The 16254-nt window shown below is 46.8% G+C and overlaps 1 protein-coding gene across 5 annotated transcripts in view; it reads right to left on the bottom strand.

Annotated features, from left to right (window-relative positions):
* OLAH (oleoyl-ACP hydrolase) overlaps window positions 1–16254 on the bottom strand; it is a 174412-nt gene that overhangs the window by 7358 nt on the left and 150800 nt on the right. For all 5 annotated transcript variants that reach the window (XM_086941812.1, XM_086941810.1, XM_086941811.1 and 2 more), the window contains exon 6: window positions 3958–4040. In XM_086941812.1, coding sequence (XP_086797938.1) covers window positions 3958–4040 — 83 coding nt within the window. The remainder of the gene's footprint in view (window positions 1–3957; window positions 4041–16254) is intronic.

The following is a 16254-nucleotide window of genomic DNA, read 5'->3' as shown; positions in this document are numbered from 1 at the left end:
AGGCATGATGCAATGGACCATAGTGAATTAAATCAAAATAAGATTTTAAACTTCCTCAGAGACTTGTGTATCTTTTCACTGACAAGAGAATTTGCATGAATGGCTCTAATGCACCATTGAAGTTGAACTCAAAAAGCAAGTAGGCTGTCAGAAGGTGGGGTACACATTTGGAAAGGCTTACAAACTTAATAAATACACCTTGAGTAAGTCTCAAATCAAGTTTCAGAGAAACTCTGCTCAATGACTAGAAGCTACGACACAAGCATCAGGTCATTCCCCCCCAAAAAGTGTGCCAAGTACAAGCAGGACCAAACATTTTAAAGTAAACAAAACACAATAACATTCTCAAGCCTATTTATAAAAATAGACAAAATATTTAATGAGCAAAAGACAACAAAATACTTCAAATCAGTAAGGAGATCCTGAGACGTGAAGTTTTTAAAGTTTTAAGCAAAAAGTTTTAAGCCAAAGTAAAAAGACATTGAAAAATATCAGCTCATGGTTGACCAGGACTGAGGTATGATAACAGGCTATGTAGTGGGGTTCAGATACACCAAGTGGGTTGTCTCGTCAAAGTTTGAACATTAGGAATTAGTCTCTGAAATAGAAGTAAAAATTCCTCAGTGTAGCAAGAGTGGGAAAAGCTGAATTTCATAGCCACCAAGGTTGTTTCGTCACTGGAAAGGATTTGCTACTTCACCCCCTTCCAATGTTTTACCTTTGACTTTGTCATTTTCTAACTTCTTAAAATCCTCCAGTTGGACTAGGCTAAAAGCTGTAGCTGGGCAGAGGTCCACGAAGTCGATCCCTTCATCAAAAAGTCCAGTTGAAACCACTTACAGCATGGCTTAAAGCCCAGAGTGTGACCAACCTGGTTTTCTTACCCGCTTAGGATAACAACTCCCTGGGTTACTTCAGTACCATGTCTTGGTCCCACATTTCTCCATCCTTCTGGTAATTTCTGGAGCCCCAAAGTCCTCAGAGCAGGCTTCTATGCACCACATCTTTCTCCAGCCAGGGCTCCTCCAGGGTCCAGTCGTCTGTGGTCAGCTGGGCATTGTTAGTATCAGAAGACGCTCTGCCTTTTGTGTCCCTGGAGCAGGAAAACAAAAGGTCAGCCACCTGATCCTTGGAAAGCAGTTCCAGTCCTTGGGTGCCAGGGGGAGTCAGTTTGAGTCCACTCCTTCCAGCAGGAGGTAGGAGTCCTTGAGTCATTTTCTTCTTGCAGGGCCTTCCTCTTAAGGGTGTAGTCTTCCTAGGCCTAGGAATGTTCTGATACGGGTTCCAGAGCCCAGGTTACTGTCCTCTAGCAGCCATCAACCCCAACCTGGAATATGCATTTGCCTCTCCAGGTGTAATAAGTGGAAGAACTTATTTCAAGCCAGTTCTGGTGGAGACTGACCAAAGTACATTTTTAGAAAGTGATGTTTCCACTAAAGTTACCAAAATGTCATAATTTAATTAGATTTTGGGAAGTAAATAGAAATTAACTTCGAATTGTTTTTCTCGCATTTTCTCCAAGTGGAGCTGTAAAATAAACACTTTTATCACACCTAGACCTGTCTCTGGAACATCTAGACAATATTTCCAAAGTGAGAGTAGCTTTTAGGACTTTAGTCACTGTATGGGCAGTTAAATCAAATATATAATGCACCACCTTTTTTTTTATATATTCACCCTGTGGGTTTACAAGATACCCTTTAGGGGTGATGTATTAATATGTAAAAAGTATGTAGTCTTAAATGGCATAGGCATTTTCTCATTACCATGTGTGTTGCTGCAGTGTATTTAAACTGCAGCTCAGCGGTGCTCCTGCCAGCCATATGTTTTTGACATTTTTATGGGCAGTGTATATACACACTGCAGCCAACATGGGACTTCAACGCCACTGGTGCAATTTCTGCAACACATACCATGGCCTTACAAGAAAGTAACCTAGACTAATAAGGTGAAAACAATTTGACCAATACCATTTTAGGACCAGAGTGTACACATTGTGGCACTAAGAAGCACTGTCACAGGGCACACCGTCAATATCAGCCAAAACAGGATCCAGTAAAAGGTGAAAAATTAGAGGTGACCATGCAGAAAAAGAAGTTTTTCTCCACTTTGCTACATAGGTTAGCAAGAACAAGTCTGGCCACATCATATAAGTAACTGCCTAGTCTGGTCAGAAAAATACATTGGTATTTCTACCCACTAAACTACTGAAAAAACAGTCTTTAATTCTTATCTAAGTTAATCAAAGAGTTTGCTGATCACAGTGCATGTGGAAACTATAAAAGAAACAGGCCAAACCAGTACACCTTTTTTCTGACCTGTTGTTACGCTCGTCGCTGCGGTGTTCTTGGGCTTACCTTGGCCGGACTAAAACCGTTGCTACACTTTTTCCATGACTCTATTTTGAATTACCTATACCCTTTAAATAAGAAAGGACTACGTTATATACTCTATGAACTATTGGACACTAAATCATGCAGCATCTATGAATTTGAAAATTATACGTTTTATTCAGCCCTGAAGAAGTCCGGTGACGGACGAAACGCGTTGGCTATCAGCGATTATTTTAAAGAAAATGAAAGACTGAATAAAGAACAGAAAACTGAGATCCAAAGTCTCTTGTTTATATTTGGTGGGAAAACAATCATGACAATGTCATATGTGATTTAACAAATACTGAAATATTGTTCATCTTAAATTGTGTATTTAATTCTGAAGGGTGCTGTCTATTTTTCTAAGTCAAACCAGTACACCCAGAGCACTTTACAATTAAAAAGTGATTTTTTTTAAATTGTACATAACATAGCTGTTTTTTTACAGATGAAGGAACCTTCCTAATCAGCATTTGTCATCCTTAATGTTAACTTAAGTTGTGGTTAAATATCAGTGACATAACGATTAATTGAGATACCAAACTGAAAGTCACCTAACTGTTAGCCTTGCCCAAGCCTTTAATTGCTAATCACATACAATTTTCTACAGAATATGTAGAAAACAATATTACTTACCATGTATTAATTTCTCTTAGCGCACAATATTTTCCACATTTTCCAGCACAATAAATAGTTTTATGCATAGTAATATATCATAATTGAGCCAAGAGTTAAATACAGACTGCAGTACATGAGGCTTAGTGTGTTTGCTTTTCTTATGGACATCTGGTTACACATGCTGTCTTGAAAACTTTTAGAGGTGTATTTAATGGACTTAACTTGTATGCAGCAGTTGTTGACCTAACTGAAGGCAATGTTATACACTATGTGATTGGTCTGAACAGAGCATGCCAGAATAAATGTAACTATGGACGGGGGACTATTGATCAGCAGTATAGTAAGAACTAACCATTCGATGATGTAAATGTTATCACTACGGAGCTCATTCATGCCGCATCTACACTATATCAACATGCTATAACTTTACATGAAAATAATTGAAATGGGAGTGATTTGAGTATCGTCAGAATCTGTCACTGATAACTCTCTCAAAGAAGAAAACCTACTACATCTAATGCCTATCCTCTGCTAATAAAGCCCGCCGTAAGTATTACTACTGTTATCAGGGAGGTTTCCGATAACACTATTGGAAATGTGCTACTTTTCTCAGTCTTAAATTGAATAATTAGATAAAAACAAGTACTCAAGAAAGTGCTTTGCTTATCTCAGAAAGAACTGATATAATCAAATATACATTGCTGTTTAAGAGCATGTATTTCTTCTTTTTTTTTAACCATCTGTTTCTTGTATTTTTTTTTGCGATGTAAGTACAGCTGCATGCACAATACATAATACAAAAGAACATAAAATATGCAAAAAATTTCTGATGATAATTCTGTTGAGGTATAAATCATGCACTTACTATAAACAAGACTACACAATTTCACAACTAATTATATAGTGTTTTGTTATGCCAGGACCATCAAATGAGAGCATGTATTTCTTCATGGTATAGCACATTTACCTTCTAAGTCATGTGGCACGTCCTCTGTTCCATCAAAGCACGTAACTCCACAAGAAAATATCTTACTTGGTGGTTTCTCATAGCTGAAAGCAGATAATGTTTGAAACACATTGCTAAGAAAACAGTGCTAACATCGAAACCTGAAATAGACAACTAGTTACAATCTATTTTTCATTCACCAGATAACCTTCCTCAATAAATGTCTTACAACAACAAACAATTCAGAGTTGATAGTCTGAGAAAAAGTCCAGTGTTATACTTTCAGTGCTATTTTCTCTAATATTTCGTCTTTAGATCTGTAGAACTACAGAGAAAACCATATACCCAAAATCTCTCGACTCTGGATTCTCACAACCTTGCACCTGTTGATTGATCACACAGAATGTAATACCCACGTAGCTGTCCAACACATTTCCTCTGTGGATACACTAGAAAACGTGGCCCAGAATGTTTTTTTTATCATGGTAGGCACACAAAGGACAAGTTACTTACCTTCGGTAACGATATATCTGTAAGAAACAGTAGTTAGTATTAGATTCCTTACCTTAGAATATCCCCAGGCGTCGGACTGGATCCAGAAACTTTTGCGTAGCAGTACCCCTGCGCGTCGGTAGGCGTCGTCTGCGGCTCCGCGTCTGTCGTCGGCGTCATTGGCGCCGGGATGACGTCGCCGGAGTACTCAGACGCCGCCCTCGCGCGTTGACGTCAGTTCTTATACACAGCTTTTCCGCGCCAGAAACGCAGAGCCATGATAAAAACCAACACTGGTGCCATGAAACAAGGGCCCTGAAAGGGGATGACCTTAACCCTAGATATCGGTTCGCAGAACGGGGAGGATGGGTGGGGCGGTAAGGAATCTAATACTAACTACTGTTTCTTACATATATATCGTTACCGAAGGTAAGTAACTTGTGCATCTGAAAGAAACAGGTTAGTATTAGATTCCTTACCTTAGAATAGATACCCCAGCAATACCAACCCCGGAGGTGGGTCTGCGAACCAATAATCACACCAGAAAGTCCTGGAGGACGGAACGGTCAAAAAAGCCATCCCTCCGGACTTGGCTGTCCAGGCAGTAGTGTCTTGCGAATGTGTGCAGCGAGGCCCACATAGCTGCATGACATATGTCCTGCAAGGGGACTCCCCGGCCCAGGGCAGTAGTAGCCGCCGTGGCCCGAGTGGAATGGGCCCTCAGCCCAACAGGAGGCTCCTTTTAGCCAAGGAGTAGCATGCCTTGATGCACAAGACGACCCACCGAGAGATGGTCCGTTTGTGCAACGCCCGACCATTCTTAGCGCCTACGTAATCAACAAAGAGTTGGTCATCCACCCGGAACTGGCGTGTGTGATCCAAATAGAAAGAGAGCGCAGTTTTGGGTCCAGAAAATCCTCAGGAAAATTCTGCCTTACCTTCCTTCTACCCTCAGGAAAACTGTGGTAGGAGCTCTGGTCATGTCCAGGGTGGACTATTGTAACGCCCTGTACATTGGAGCGGGTGAAACACAGCTCACTAGACTCCAGTCTATCCAGAACGCAGCGGCTAGAGTCTTGCTTGACCTCCCCAAAGACATCCCACCTATAAAGCCATACGGGAACTTTACTGGCTCCCAATCAGGCGTAGAATCCAATTCAAGGCCATGTGTTTGGTCCATAAATCTCTCTATGTAAACTCCCCCAAGCAACTTTCTGCACTTCTTCCCTGTTATGTGCCGACGCGTGCACTTAGATCTAGCTCCCTTGATCTCATTCAAATTCCTAGAATAAAAAGGGCACATTGGGGCGGCCGATCCTTTTCCTACCAAGCTTCTAAGCAATGGAACGGCCTGCCCATTACACTTCGCTCACAAAAGAACTTAGCAAGGTTTAGAAGGGCCTTGAAGACCTGGCTCTTCCGACTACCGTAACCTCTTTCTGCTTCAAATTTGTCCTATTAGCGTCAAGACGCCTCGGCATAAGAGCGCTTTATAAATACTTCACTCAATCACTCACTCAGACGGTGGAGCCGCTCTTCCTCTTTAGAGGGATGCAGAGGCGGAAAGAAGGTGGGCAAGGTGATGGACTGCCCGATGTGGAAGGCTGTGACTACCTTGGGCAGGAAAGAGGGTCCCAACCTTGTCCGGATGGACAGAAAGGAAAGGAGGCTTGGATGAAAGTGCCTGGAGCTCACTTGAGCCCTTGAAAATGCCCAGAGCAGAGCCCTGCTGGGCAAGAGAAAGAAGGAAGAGGAGAACCTCAGAAAGAGGGGCAGAAAGGGGAACCACAGCCTTTGCTGTGCACCATGCCACAAACTTGTTCCACCTGCAGGCGTATACCGACTTTGTGGAGGGACGCCTGGCTGCCAGAATCACATCACAAACTTCAGGAGGCAAGTCAAATGGCCTCAACTGTTGCCGCTCAATCTCCAAGCACGGAGGTGGAGACTGGACAGGTTCGGGTGGAGGACCGTCCCCTCAGGCCCGGACTGGCCATAGTGGGCACCGGGCAATCCCCCGGTGCGCCGCAAGGGTGGGGGCCGGTTTTGATCCCCTGGGGGCCGATTTTGTTACAGGGCCGTTTTTGCAGCATAGCTGCAAAATCGCCCTGCAACAAAATCGGCCGAAAACCGGCCCTAGCAAAGCGCTCGGCGGCACCTCCAACCCCCCCGAGTGGGGAGGGGGGGCGGCCGAGCACTTTGCCAGGGACGGTTTTGGTTCCCAGTCCGGCCCTACGTCTCCTGGTGCTGCGACAGAAGGTCCTCCTGAAAAGGCAGATGAATCGGGGGATCGACAGACATACTGAGTAGCTCGGGATACCAGTATCTTCATGCCCAGTCCGGAGCCACAAGGATAACTTGGGCCCGGTCGTGTCTGATCTTCTTCAGCACTCTGGGCAGAAGTGGTATAGGCGGAAAGGCATACAACAGACCGCCGCTCCACTCGCGACAAAAAGCGTCTCCGAGCGAGTGCCGCCTTGGAAATTCCAACGCCCAGAACTGCTGACATTGCGCCTTCTCTTCTGTGGCGAATAGATCTAACCAAGCCTCTCCCCACTGCTGAAAGAGGCCTTGCACCACGTCCGAGTTCAGACGTCATTCGTGATCCATCATGCACCGACGGCTGAGTTCGTCCGCCCTGGCGTTCAGGGAACCTGCCAGGTGTTGAACCACCAGGGTCACGCCCTGATGTTCCAGCCACTGCCAGAGGCGCAGAGCCTCCTGACATAGGGTCCACGACCCCACCCAGCCCTGTTTGTTGCAGTACCACATGGCGGTGGTGTTGTCCTTGAACACCTGCACTACACTCCCCCGGACAGAGGGGAGGAATGCCTTCAGTGCAAGCCGGATCGCCCGCAGCTCCAGAAGGTTGATGTGGAGCCGGGACTCCGCCGGAGACCAGAGACCTCTGATCTCCGCCTCTCCCATGTGGCCTCCCCAGTCCTGGAGGGACGCGTCCGTCACAACTACGTGCTCCGGTTGAGGTAGGGAGAGGGACCTGCCGCTGACCCAATCGTGGTCCGTGAGCCACCACTGCAACTGTCTTGCAGTGCCCTCTGAGATCAAGACATGGTCGGACAAGTTGCCCTAATGCTGGGCCCACTGAAACATCAGGTCCCACTGCAGAGCCCGCATCCGCCACCTGGCGTATTGCACCAGAAGGATGCAGGAGGCCATCAGCCCCAGAAGCCGCAGCGTCAACCTGACCGAAACTCAGGATAACGGCTGAAAAATCGGAATCAGAGCCTTAATATCCAGAACCCGCTGCTTGGGAGGATGAACCCAAAACTGAGCCGAGTCCAGAACTGCTCCGATGCAGAGGAGCTTCTGAGAGGGACACAGGTGCGACTTCGGCACATTGATGGAGAACCCAGCAGGTGCAAGAGGTCGGCCGTAGTCTGGATGTGGCTGACGACTGTCTGGGGCGAGCCCGCCTTCAACATCCAGTCGTCGAGGTAGGGGAAGACTGAAACCCCTAACCTGCGCAGATGAGCTGCGACCACCGCCATAACTTTCGTGAACACCCGTGGGGAGCTGGCAAGGCCGAAGGGGAGCACGATAAACTGAAAGTGCTCGTGGCCTACCGTGAACCGCAGGTAACGCCGGTGGGCCGGCAGGACGGGATATCAAAATAAGCGTCCTGCAAGTCCAACACTACCATCCAGTCGCCTGGGTCCAGGGCAGCTAGGACCTGAACCAGTGAAAGCATCTTGAACTTCTCCTGCCGGAGAAAGCCGTTGACGTTCCGCAGGTCCAAGATAGGGCTTAGGCCTCCTTTGCCCTTCTTGGGTACCAGAAAGTAGTGGGAGTAACAACCACACCCTACTTCTGGCCCAGGAACGCGCTTGATGGCCCCCTTGGCCAAGAGGTCCGTAACTTCCTCTCGTAGAAGTGTCAAGTGATCCCCCTACAGTTGCGGTGGTACTGCGGTGGCATGGCTGGAGGGGTCGCCTCGAAGGGGAGGAAGTAGCCCCTTTGGACGATTTGCAGCACCCACCTGCCCGATGTAACAGTGCGCCAGTGGAGGTGGTGATGGCGAACCCTGCCCCCCACTGGCATCACATGTGCCTGAAAGCTCGGACTAGGAGGGTTTTGAGGCGGATGCTGCAGAGGCAGGTGTGGACTGGCCTTGCCGTTGTCCCCGACCGTCGCCACTGAGGTTTCCATGTCCACCAGCGCGCTGGACAGTAGTCTGCGGTCCGTGGCTAGCAGGACGCGTGGGGGTGCCCCTCCCTTGGCAATGAAAGCGTGAAAAGCAGCTGTTTGCTGGCGCGGGGCCGAGAGGCCCAAGGACTTGGCCATAGCCCTGGAGTCCTTAAAGCGCTCAAGCGCATGGTCTGCTTTGTCGCCAAAGAGGCGACGCCCTTCAAACGGCATGTCCATAAAGTTGTTTTGGACATCAGCCGAAAAGTTGTCGGACCTCAACACAGCGTGGCGATGAATCGCCACCGTGGTTGCCATCGCTCTGCCTAGTGAGTCCGTGGTATCCAGCCCCCAGTCGGGCCACTGGGCCCGAAGGCGCCGCGGAGCCCGACGGAAGAGTGAGCGACCTCATTGCCGTGAGGAAGGCCTCAATCTCCTCCTGCGTCGCGTTCTGCCCAGGGACCGACAGGTATGAAGCAGGCCGCGACACCCACGGGTCCGGCGGAGCCGCATAGGCGGTGTCGCCCGAACCCCCAGCCGCATTACGCAAGCGCCGGGGGGAGTCGGAAGAGCAATGACATCTCTTCGACTTCTTGTGCTTACCCGAGGACTTCGAGCCCGAAGACCGAGGACAACTCCCGGAGCTATGGTGGCTCCGACCCCGCGACCAGTCCCTCGATCTCCTTGCGGACCGGGATCTCGAGCGGCGCGGGGCCGACTGCCGGAGCTCGAGTCGCTTGCGGGACCGCTCCCGCCTAGCTTTAGACGTCAGGACCCAGCAGTTGGAGCAGGCCTTGCCGTCGTGGTCGAGGCCCAGGCAATGAAGACACCAGCGATGGGGGTCCGTAACCGACATCAGTCGGCGCAGGGCTTGAACCCGGGCATCCCTACCAGCACCGTAGGAGTCGTTAGACTTCGAAAAGGTTAAAAAATGATCGAAAAAGTTTAGTCGAAAATTGACTAAGGGGTACCACTTTTTCCAGATCTGCGCTTGCTGGCGTGGAAAAAAGAAGAACTGACGTCAGCGCGCGAGGGCGGCGTCTAAGTACTCCAGCGACGTCATCCCGGCGCCAACGACGCCGGACACGGAGCCGCAGACAACGCCTACCGACACGCAGGGGTACTACTACGCAAAAGTTTCCGGATCCAGTCTGACGCCTGGGGATATTCTAAGGTAAGGAATCTAATACTAACCTGTTTCTTTCAGATATCCCACGCAAGAGAGCTTTTGGAGCAGGGTAAGCTAATGGAATCACACTCTTAAGTTAGTGGCTCAATATAGGTGCACAATATTCAATAACCCTATGTGCAACACATACACTGACTAAGAAGCATTCTTGAATGTTTGAAATACACTACCATAGATATAAAAAGAAGACAAACATTTGGATCCCTAAGGAATATATCTGCTTTGGAAATGAGTGATTATGGCAAATCCTAATCAGCAAAGGTCTATGTCTCCATGAAAATGGATCACCTTAATAACAATTTAGCTTATAACACTCTCTGCAGGTTAAATTCGGTCAGAAGGAACCACCAACAGAATGAATGACTTTGAAGACAGAAATTAAAATCCTATTCCCCCCAAAACCTCTGAGGGTAGAAGAGGAGTGGCCCTGTGCAGCATGCAAATACCAACGTGGAACCAGAGGTACAGGTCAATTCTATCAATTACTACAGTAAATTAAGTAATTCCCTTCTGAATAACATAGAGCCGTAATTGTCAAAGCTGTAGTAGGCAGCAAAACAGATTACCATAACTCTGAATTGTCCCACTTGTCGGAGTATCATGCGCAGTAGTTGTGTTGGTACTAGCACTGCCAGCGATGGAATGGGCAATGGGTGGGGCAAGTTGTAGTGGCCAACTTAGAAAGGCCCTGGCTCTTATGATTTTCTTTTTTTTTCCAACAAATTAAACACTGCATATAACACAACATCACATTACAATAGTGAAGCCCAAAACCAAAGCAGCACAAGGAACAATAGAATACTTCACGGGCATAAGAAAATGCCATGAGTAATGCCCAAACATTCTTGTGACACATTACCACCTCCACAAATCTACTTTCATAATACAGTGATAAAGGGTTTGTGCGCCAAGCATTGCCTTAAGTTAGCACCAAGGACATGAAATAGCCCTAGTTTAAAATATTTTGTGATTCGAATCTGTATATCCGTACCTCTGTGAGAGCTCTGTGCTTGGAGGGGAAGTCCTGATCTAGATACAGAGAATAAATAGGCTCTATACTGGAGGCTATTAATATGTGATACAAGTGGACAACATCTGGAATTCTCAGCCCAATCAAATAGAAACAAGCATTGGCAAAGCCAATATGTCTTGCCTATGTAATAGCTATTGGTTTTGCCAATGCGTTTTTACCAATGTTCTACACCAGAGTGGCTGCTGTTCAGCATGGCTAAATGTTAGTGGGGGAAAGGAGAGTGGCATGGAGTGGAGTGTTGCAAAGTGGAGTAGAGTGTAGTGTTATGAAGTGGAGTGGTGTACTGTAGAACTCAGAGCAGAGGAGTGAAGTGGAGTGTCACGGAGTAGCGTAAAGTGTTATGGAGGGTCATGGTGGGAGTAGAGTGTCAGAGTGGAAATGCATAGAGTTGCGTGGTGTAGAGTAGAGTACAGTGTCAGAGTTGAGTAAAGTATCATAGAGTGGAGTGGCATAGTGTGTCGTGGAGATGTGTAGAGGGTGTTGCATAGAGTGGAGCAGAGTATTGTAGAGTGGCATAGAGCAGAGTCATACAGCGGAATGACATATAATGTCAGAGCGGCTTTGCGTAGAGTGTCAGAGTACTATGACATAGTAGGTTGGAGTAGCATGTCCTAGAACAGAGTGGAATAAAGTCATGGAGTGGCATAGAAGGAGCTGTGTGTGTGGAGTAGTGTCACAGAACAGCACAGAATGGAGTAGAGTGCAGTGGAGTAGAGTGCAGTAGAGTAGAGTGGAGTGGCATAGGGTGGAGTAGAATGTCAGTGGAGTGGAGTATAATGGAGTAGAACATCATAGAGTGGACTGTAGTGTTGTAGAGTATAGTAGAGTGGCCTAGAGTGAAGTGGCGTAAAGTACAGTGGTGCAGGGTAGAATGCAATGCCTTAGAGTAGTGGCATAGAGTGCCGTGCCATAGAATAGAGACACACAACGATGATTGCAGTGGCATAGAGTGCCATAGAGCAGCTTGTTTCAGAGTAGAGAGAAGTGGTGTAGAGTGACTAGTACAGAGTAGACTGCTGTGGTATGGAGTAGTGGCATAAAGTGTACAGGCGTAGATAGCAGTGTTGTAGAGTGAAGTGGAGCAGAGTGGCGTAGAGTGCAGTAGAATGGAATGGCTTAGGGTATATTGTTTCAGAGTAGAGTAAAGTGGCCTAGCCTCCAGTGGTGCAGGGAAGAGTGGCGTGGTATAGAGTAGTGGAGTGAAGTGCATCTGCGTAGAGTGCAGTGTTGCAGAGTGGATTGGTGCGAAGTGGAGTGGCCTAGACTAGAGTGGTATAGAGTGCAGTGGTGCATATTAGAGTGGAGTAGAGTAGAGAACAGAGGCATAGAGTACAATGTCAGAGTGCAGTGGGGCACAGCAGATTACAGTGGTGTAGAGTGAAGTGGCATAGAGAGCAATAGAGTGGGGCAGATTAGGGTGCAGTGGCACAGTGTAAAGTGGCACAGTGTAAAGTGGCACAGAGTAGAGTGGCATAGAGTTCAGTGTCAGAAAGTGTAGTGCTGCAGAGTAGAGTGTCGTAGAGTGCAGTAGTGTGGCATAGAGTGCACTGGGGAAGAGGGCAGTGGCGTATAGTACATTGGTGTAGAGTGCAGAGGAAAGTGTGAGTGCAATGATGTGGTGTAGAGTATAGTGGTGTACAGTGCAGGGGTACAGAGTAGATTGGCATAGAATGCAGTGATGCAGAGAGTATTCATTTTGAGTAAAGTGGTGTAGAGAGCATTGGCATAGAGTTCAGAGGCAGAGGTGGCAGTTTTGCACAGTAGAGTGATGTAGACTGAAGTGGCACACAATGGAGTGGTGTGGAGTGGTGCAGGATAGAGTGAAGCAGCATAGTCTGGTGTGATGCATAGTAGTAGAGAGGCATACGGTGCATTGGGGTAGAGTGGCTTAGAGTGTAGTGGCATAGACTGGCATATAGTTGAGTTATTCAGAGTATAGTGCAGTTGCATAGAGTGTAGTCATGAAGAGTAGAGTGTCAGAGTGCAGTGACGTAGAGTGCAGTGGCATAAAGTGCACTGTCACAAAATGCAGTGGCATAGTGTGCATGGACATACAATATACTGGTCAATAGTTGTGCAGAATACAGTTGTGTAGAGAGCAGTGGCATACAGACAAGTGGTACAGAGTAGAATAGAGGGATGTAGAGTGCAGTGGTGCATAATAAATTAGAGTGTATTGGCGTAGAGTGCACTGGCATACAGTACAGTGGGACAGAGCAGAGCAGTGAAGCGTAGAGTGCAGTGGCGTAGAGTGAAGTGGTGTAGAGTGAAGTGGCATAGAGTGAAATAGAGTGGTTCAGAGTAGACTACAGTGGAGCACAAAAAAGTGGTGCAGAGTAAAGTGGGACAGAGAATGCAGTGGCAGAGAGTGCAGTGCTGCAGAGTAAAGTGTCAGAGTGCAGTGGCGTAGAGTGGGGCAGAGTAAAGTGACGTAGAGTGCAATGGTGTACTGTAGGGTGGCGTAAATTATAGTGGCGTATAGTGCGTTGTGAAGTGTAGATTAGCACAGAGTAAAGTGGAGTGGCAGATAGTTGAATAGAGTGGTGTAGACTGCAGTGGCAAAGAGTAGATTGTTTCAGACTACAGTGAAGTGGCACAGAGTGCAGTGATATACAGTAGAGTGCAATGCCTTATAGTGGATTGGTGTGGAGTACAGTGGCATAAAGTGGAGTGATGCAGAGTAGAGTGGCATAGAGTTCAGTGGTATAGAGGACAGTGGCATAGAGGACAGTGGCAGAGTGCACTGTTGCAGAGTATACGGCCATAGGGTGCAGTGGTGTATAGTAGAGTGGTGTGGAGTGTATTGGTGAAGAGTGAAGTGGAACAGAGCAGAGTGGCATACAGAGCAGTGGCGTAGATTACAGTGATGCAGAGTAGAATAGGGTGGCGTAGAGTGCAGTGACAGAGCACAATGGCGAAGAGTATAGTGGCGTAGAGTGCAGTGGTGCAGAGTAGATTGGCGAAGGGGGCATTGGTTTTGAGTAAATAAGTGTAGAGTGCCTTGTCATAGAGTGCAGTGGAGCAGCGTTGAGTGCAGTGGCATAAAGTAGATTGTTTCAGAGTAGAGTAGAGTGGTGCAGGGTAGATTAGAGTGGCATAGAGAGGATTGGCATAGCATGCACTGGCGTACAGTGAAGTGGCACAGAGTAGAGTGCATTGGTGTGGAGTGCAGTGGCATAGAGCGCCGTGTTGCAGAGTAGAGAGGCGTGGATTGGAGCAATGTAGAGTGCAGTGGTGCATAGTAAAGTAGTGGGAGTACAGTGGATGGAGTGGTGTAGAGTAGGGAGCTATGGAGTGGTGCAGATAAGAGTGCAGTGACGTGGAGTGGATTAGTGTCTAAAGGTGCAGAGTAGAGTGCAGTGGCCTGAAGTGGTGCAGAGTGGAGTGGGGTAAAGCGAAGTATGCATGGTACAGTAGCGTACTTCCATTACATACAACACATCTTCAATTGAAATTACCATCACATTTGCACACACATACAGTTTTACTGATAAAATTATAGAACGCACAAACAATGTATGGAAATGTAATTACTGAATTTTACGATGTGATCACCAGCACAGTTCATTTACAGACATCTAAATTTTGTTGAGTGCAAGAAATAAAATAACATCGTACAGACTACCTCAAGCAGAACCCAAGTAGCCAACATGAAGGTCACATAAATCCTCTCACTTTGAAGTGAGAAAAATAAAAATAAACCCCATGCTCTCAGTCAGTCAGTCAAACAAAACTTTATTTTTGCTCTCAGGAAGATACAGCCTGATATTTGACCTTTTGAACGCACAGCAAATATGACAAGATAAGAACAAGATTTATAGGCCTGTTTACAAACAGCGAGTTCATGGAATTAAACAAGGTTTGGGCAATGGGAGGGATGAACTTGAGCTGTACAGCCTAAAGCAAATAAAGCCAGCAAATAGAAAGCCAGAAAATTTGAGTTACAAACTCCAAAATTGCCAGTGGCAAGCAACGGCCAGAATTATTATTATTAAATCGGTTTTATACAGCGCACGGTTACCCTGGAGCATCCCAGCGCTTTGCCAACAGAGTATTACTAGAAAGAGCAGAGGCAGAAAAGATCAGCAGAAGAGGAAAGTTTTCAATTGTTTTCAAAAACGCAAAAGACATGGTTCCGCGTGTAGACCTAGTGGGAGAGCATTCCAAAGGGTAGCGACATTGACGGAGAATCTCCTTCCTCCTGATCGGGCCTTTTTAACCCTGGGGACAACGGTCAGATGTTGCTGGTCTGAGCGTAAAGTTCTGCTGGCTTTATACAGGATCACCATCTTTTAAAGGACGGGAGGGCCTTTGCCTTGCAAGATTTTGTGCGCAAGGCAGAGGGATTTAAATTTCACCCTTTCCCGTATTGGCAGCCAGTGTAACGCTCTCAGTGCTGGTTTGGCCGAACGAGACATGGGGATGTTGTATAGCATTCGCGCTGCCGCATTCTGAACTTGTTGAAGTCTGTTCAGAGTGATCTCAGGGGCACCGAGGTAGATCGCATTGCTGAAGTCTAACCTGGACATGATCAGACCCTGGATTAGGAGCTTCCGAGATAAAAAAGGAATCAGAGGCAGTACTTTGCGTACCGATCGGAGGAGGCCAAAACAGACACCCGCTAGTTTGGAAGCCTGGGTCCTAAAGGAAAGATCTTGTTCCAACCAAATGCCTAGGCTCTTGATCTCAGCCTTGGGTTCGGGAGGGGGTCCTAGGCAGCTGGGCCAGGCCGAGCAGGGGAGAGAGGGAGTTTTGGTCCCATCTGCATTATCTCCGTTTTGGACCCATTCAGTTTTAATGCTGAGTCCCCCATCCAAGAGTATACTTTTGAGAGGCAGGCGTGAAGTAGAATGCATTCCTAAGTCAACTTTCTGATTGTCCCCAAGATGTCTTAAGCAAAACAGCACCTTCATGTCATCCGCATTATAATCTTTACTCAGGAGACACCCATGTCAAAGAAGCGCATATTGGAGATTCTGTACCTCTCATTCTGCATTACAATGATGGTCAATATTTAAAAATTAAGAGGTAACCATGAAAAGGAACTCAGCTGGACCAAATCGAACTAATGTTGTGTTTGTAGTCTCAATGCCCAATGGTGTCATATCAAGCCACAGATTGGCACCTGTTCATTTGAGTCAGTTTGTGTCTCAGGGAGCAGAGGTTGTGATGGTCTCATTTAACAATTGTGAGTATAGGAAGAGTTTAGATTGTTTTAGTCCTCTAATGCTAATTTTACTGTACCAAAAAGATCTAAGTTAATGAGTTTTATATTGGAGAAATATGCCAAATACAATTTAATTTTTCACTGCTCGATTACAAGAATGTCCCTAGAGCCAATTAGTTTTGGTCTACACCAGGAACACACGAGTTTATAATCACAACCAGTCTGCAAAGTGCCCTGACTGACAGGCAAGTGGATCCAGAAGCCTAATGAGTGGTTAACAAAGGATTGTACTGG

Source organism: Lissotriton vulgaris, chromosome 10 (assembly GCF_964263255.1).
Source record: "Lissotriton vulgaris chromosome 10, aLisVul1.2, whole genome shotgun sequence".
Classification (NCBI taxonomy): domain Eukaryota; kingdom Metazoa; phylum Chordata; class Amphibia; order Caudata; family Salamandridae; genus Lissotriton; species Lissotriton vulgaris.
The sequence above is the reverse complement of the archived record's forward strand: the minus strand, read 5'-3'. Positions and strand labels throughout refer to the sequence as shown.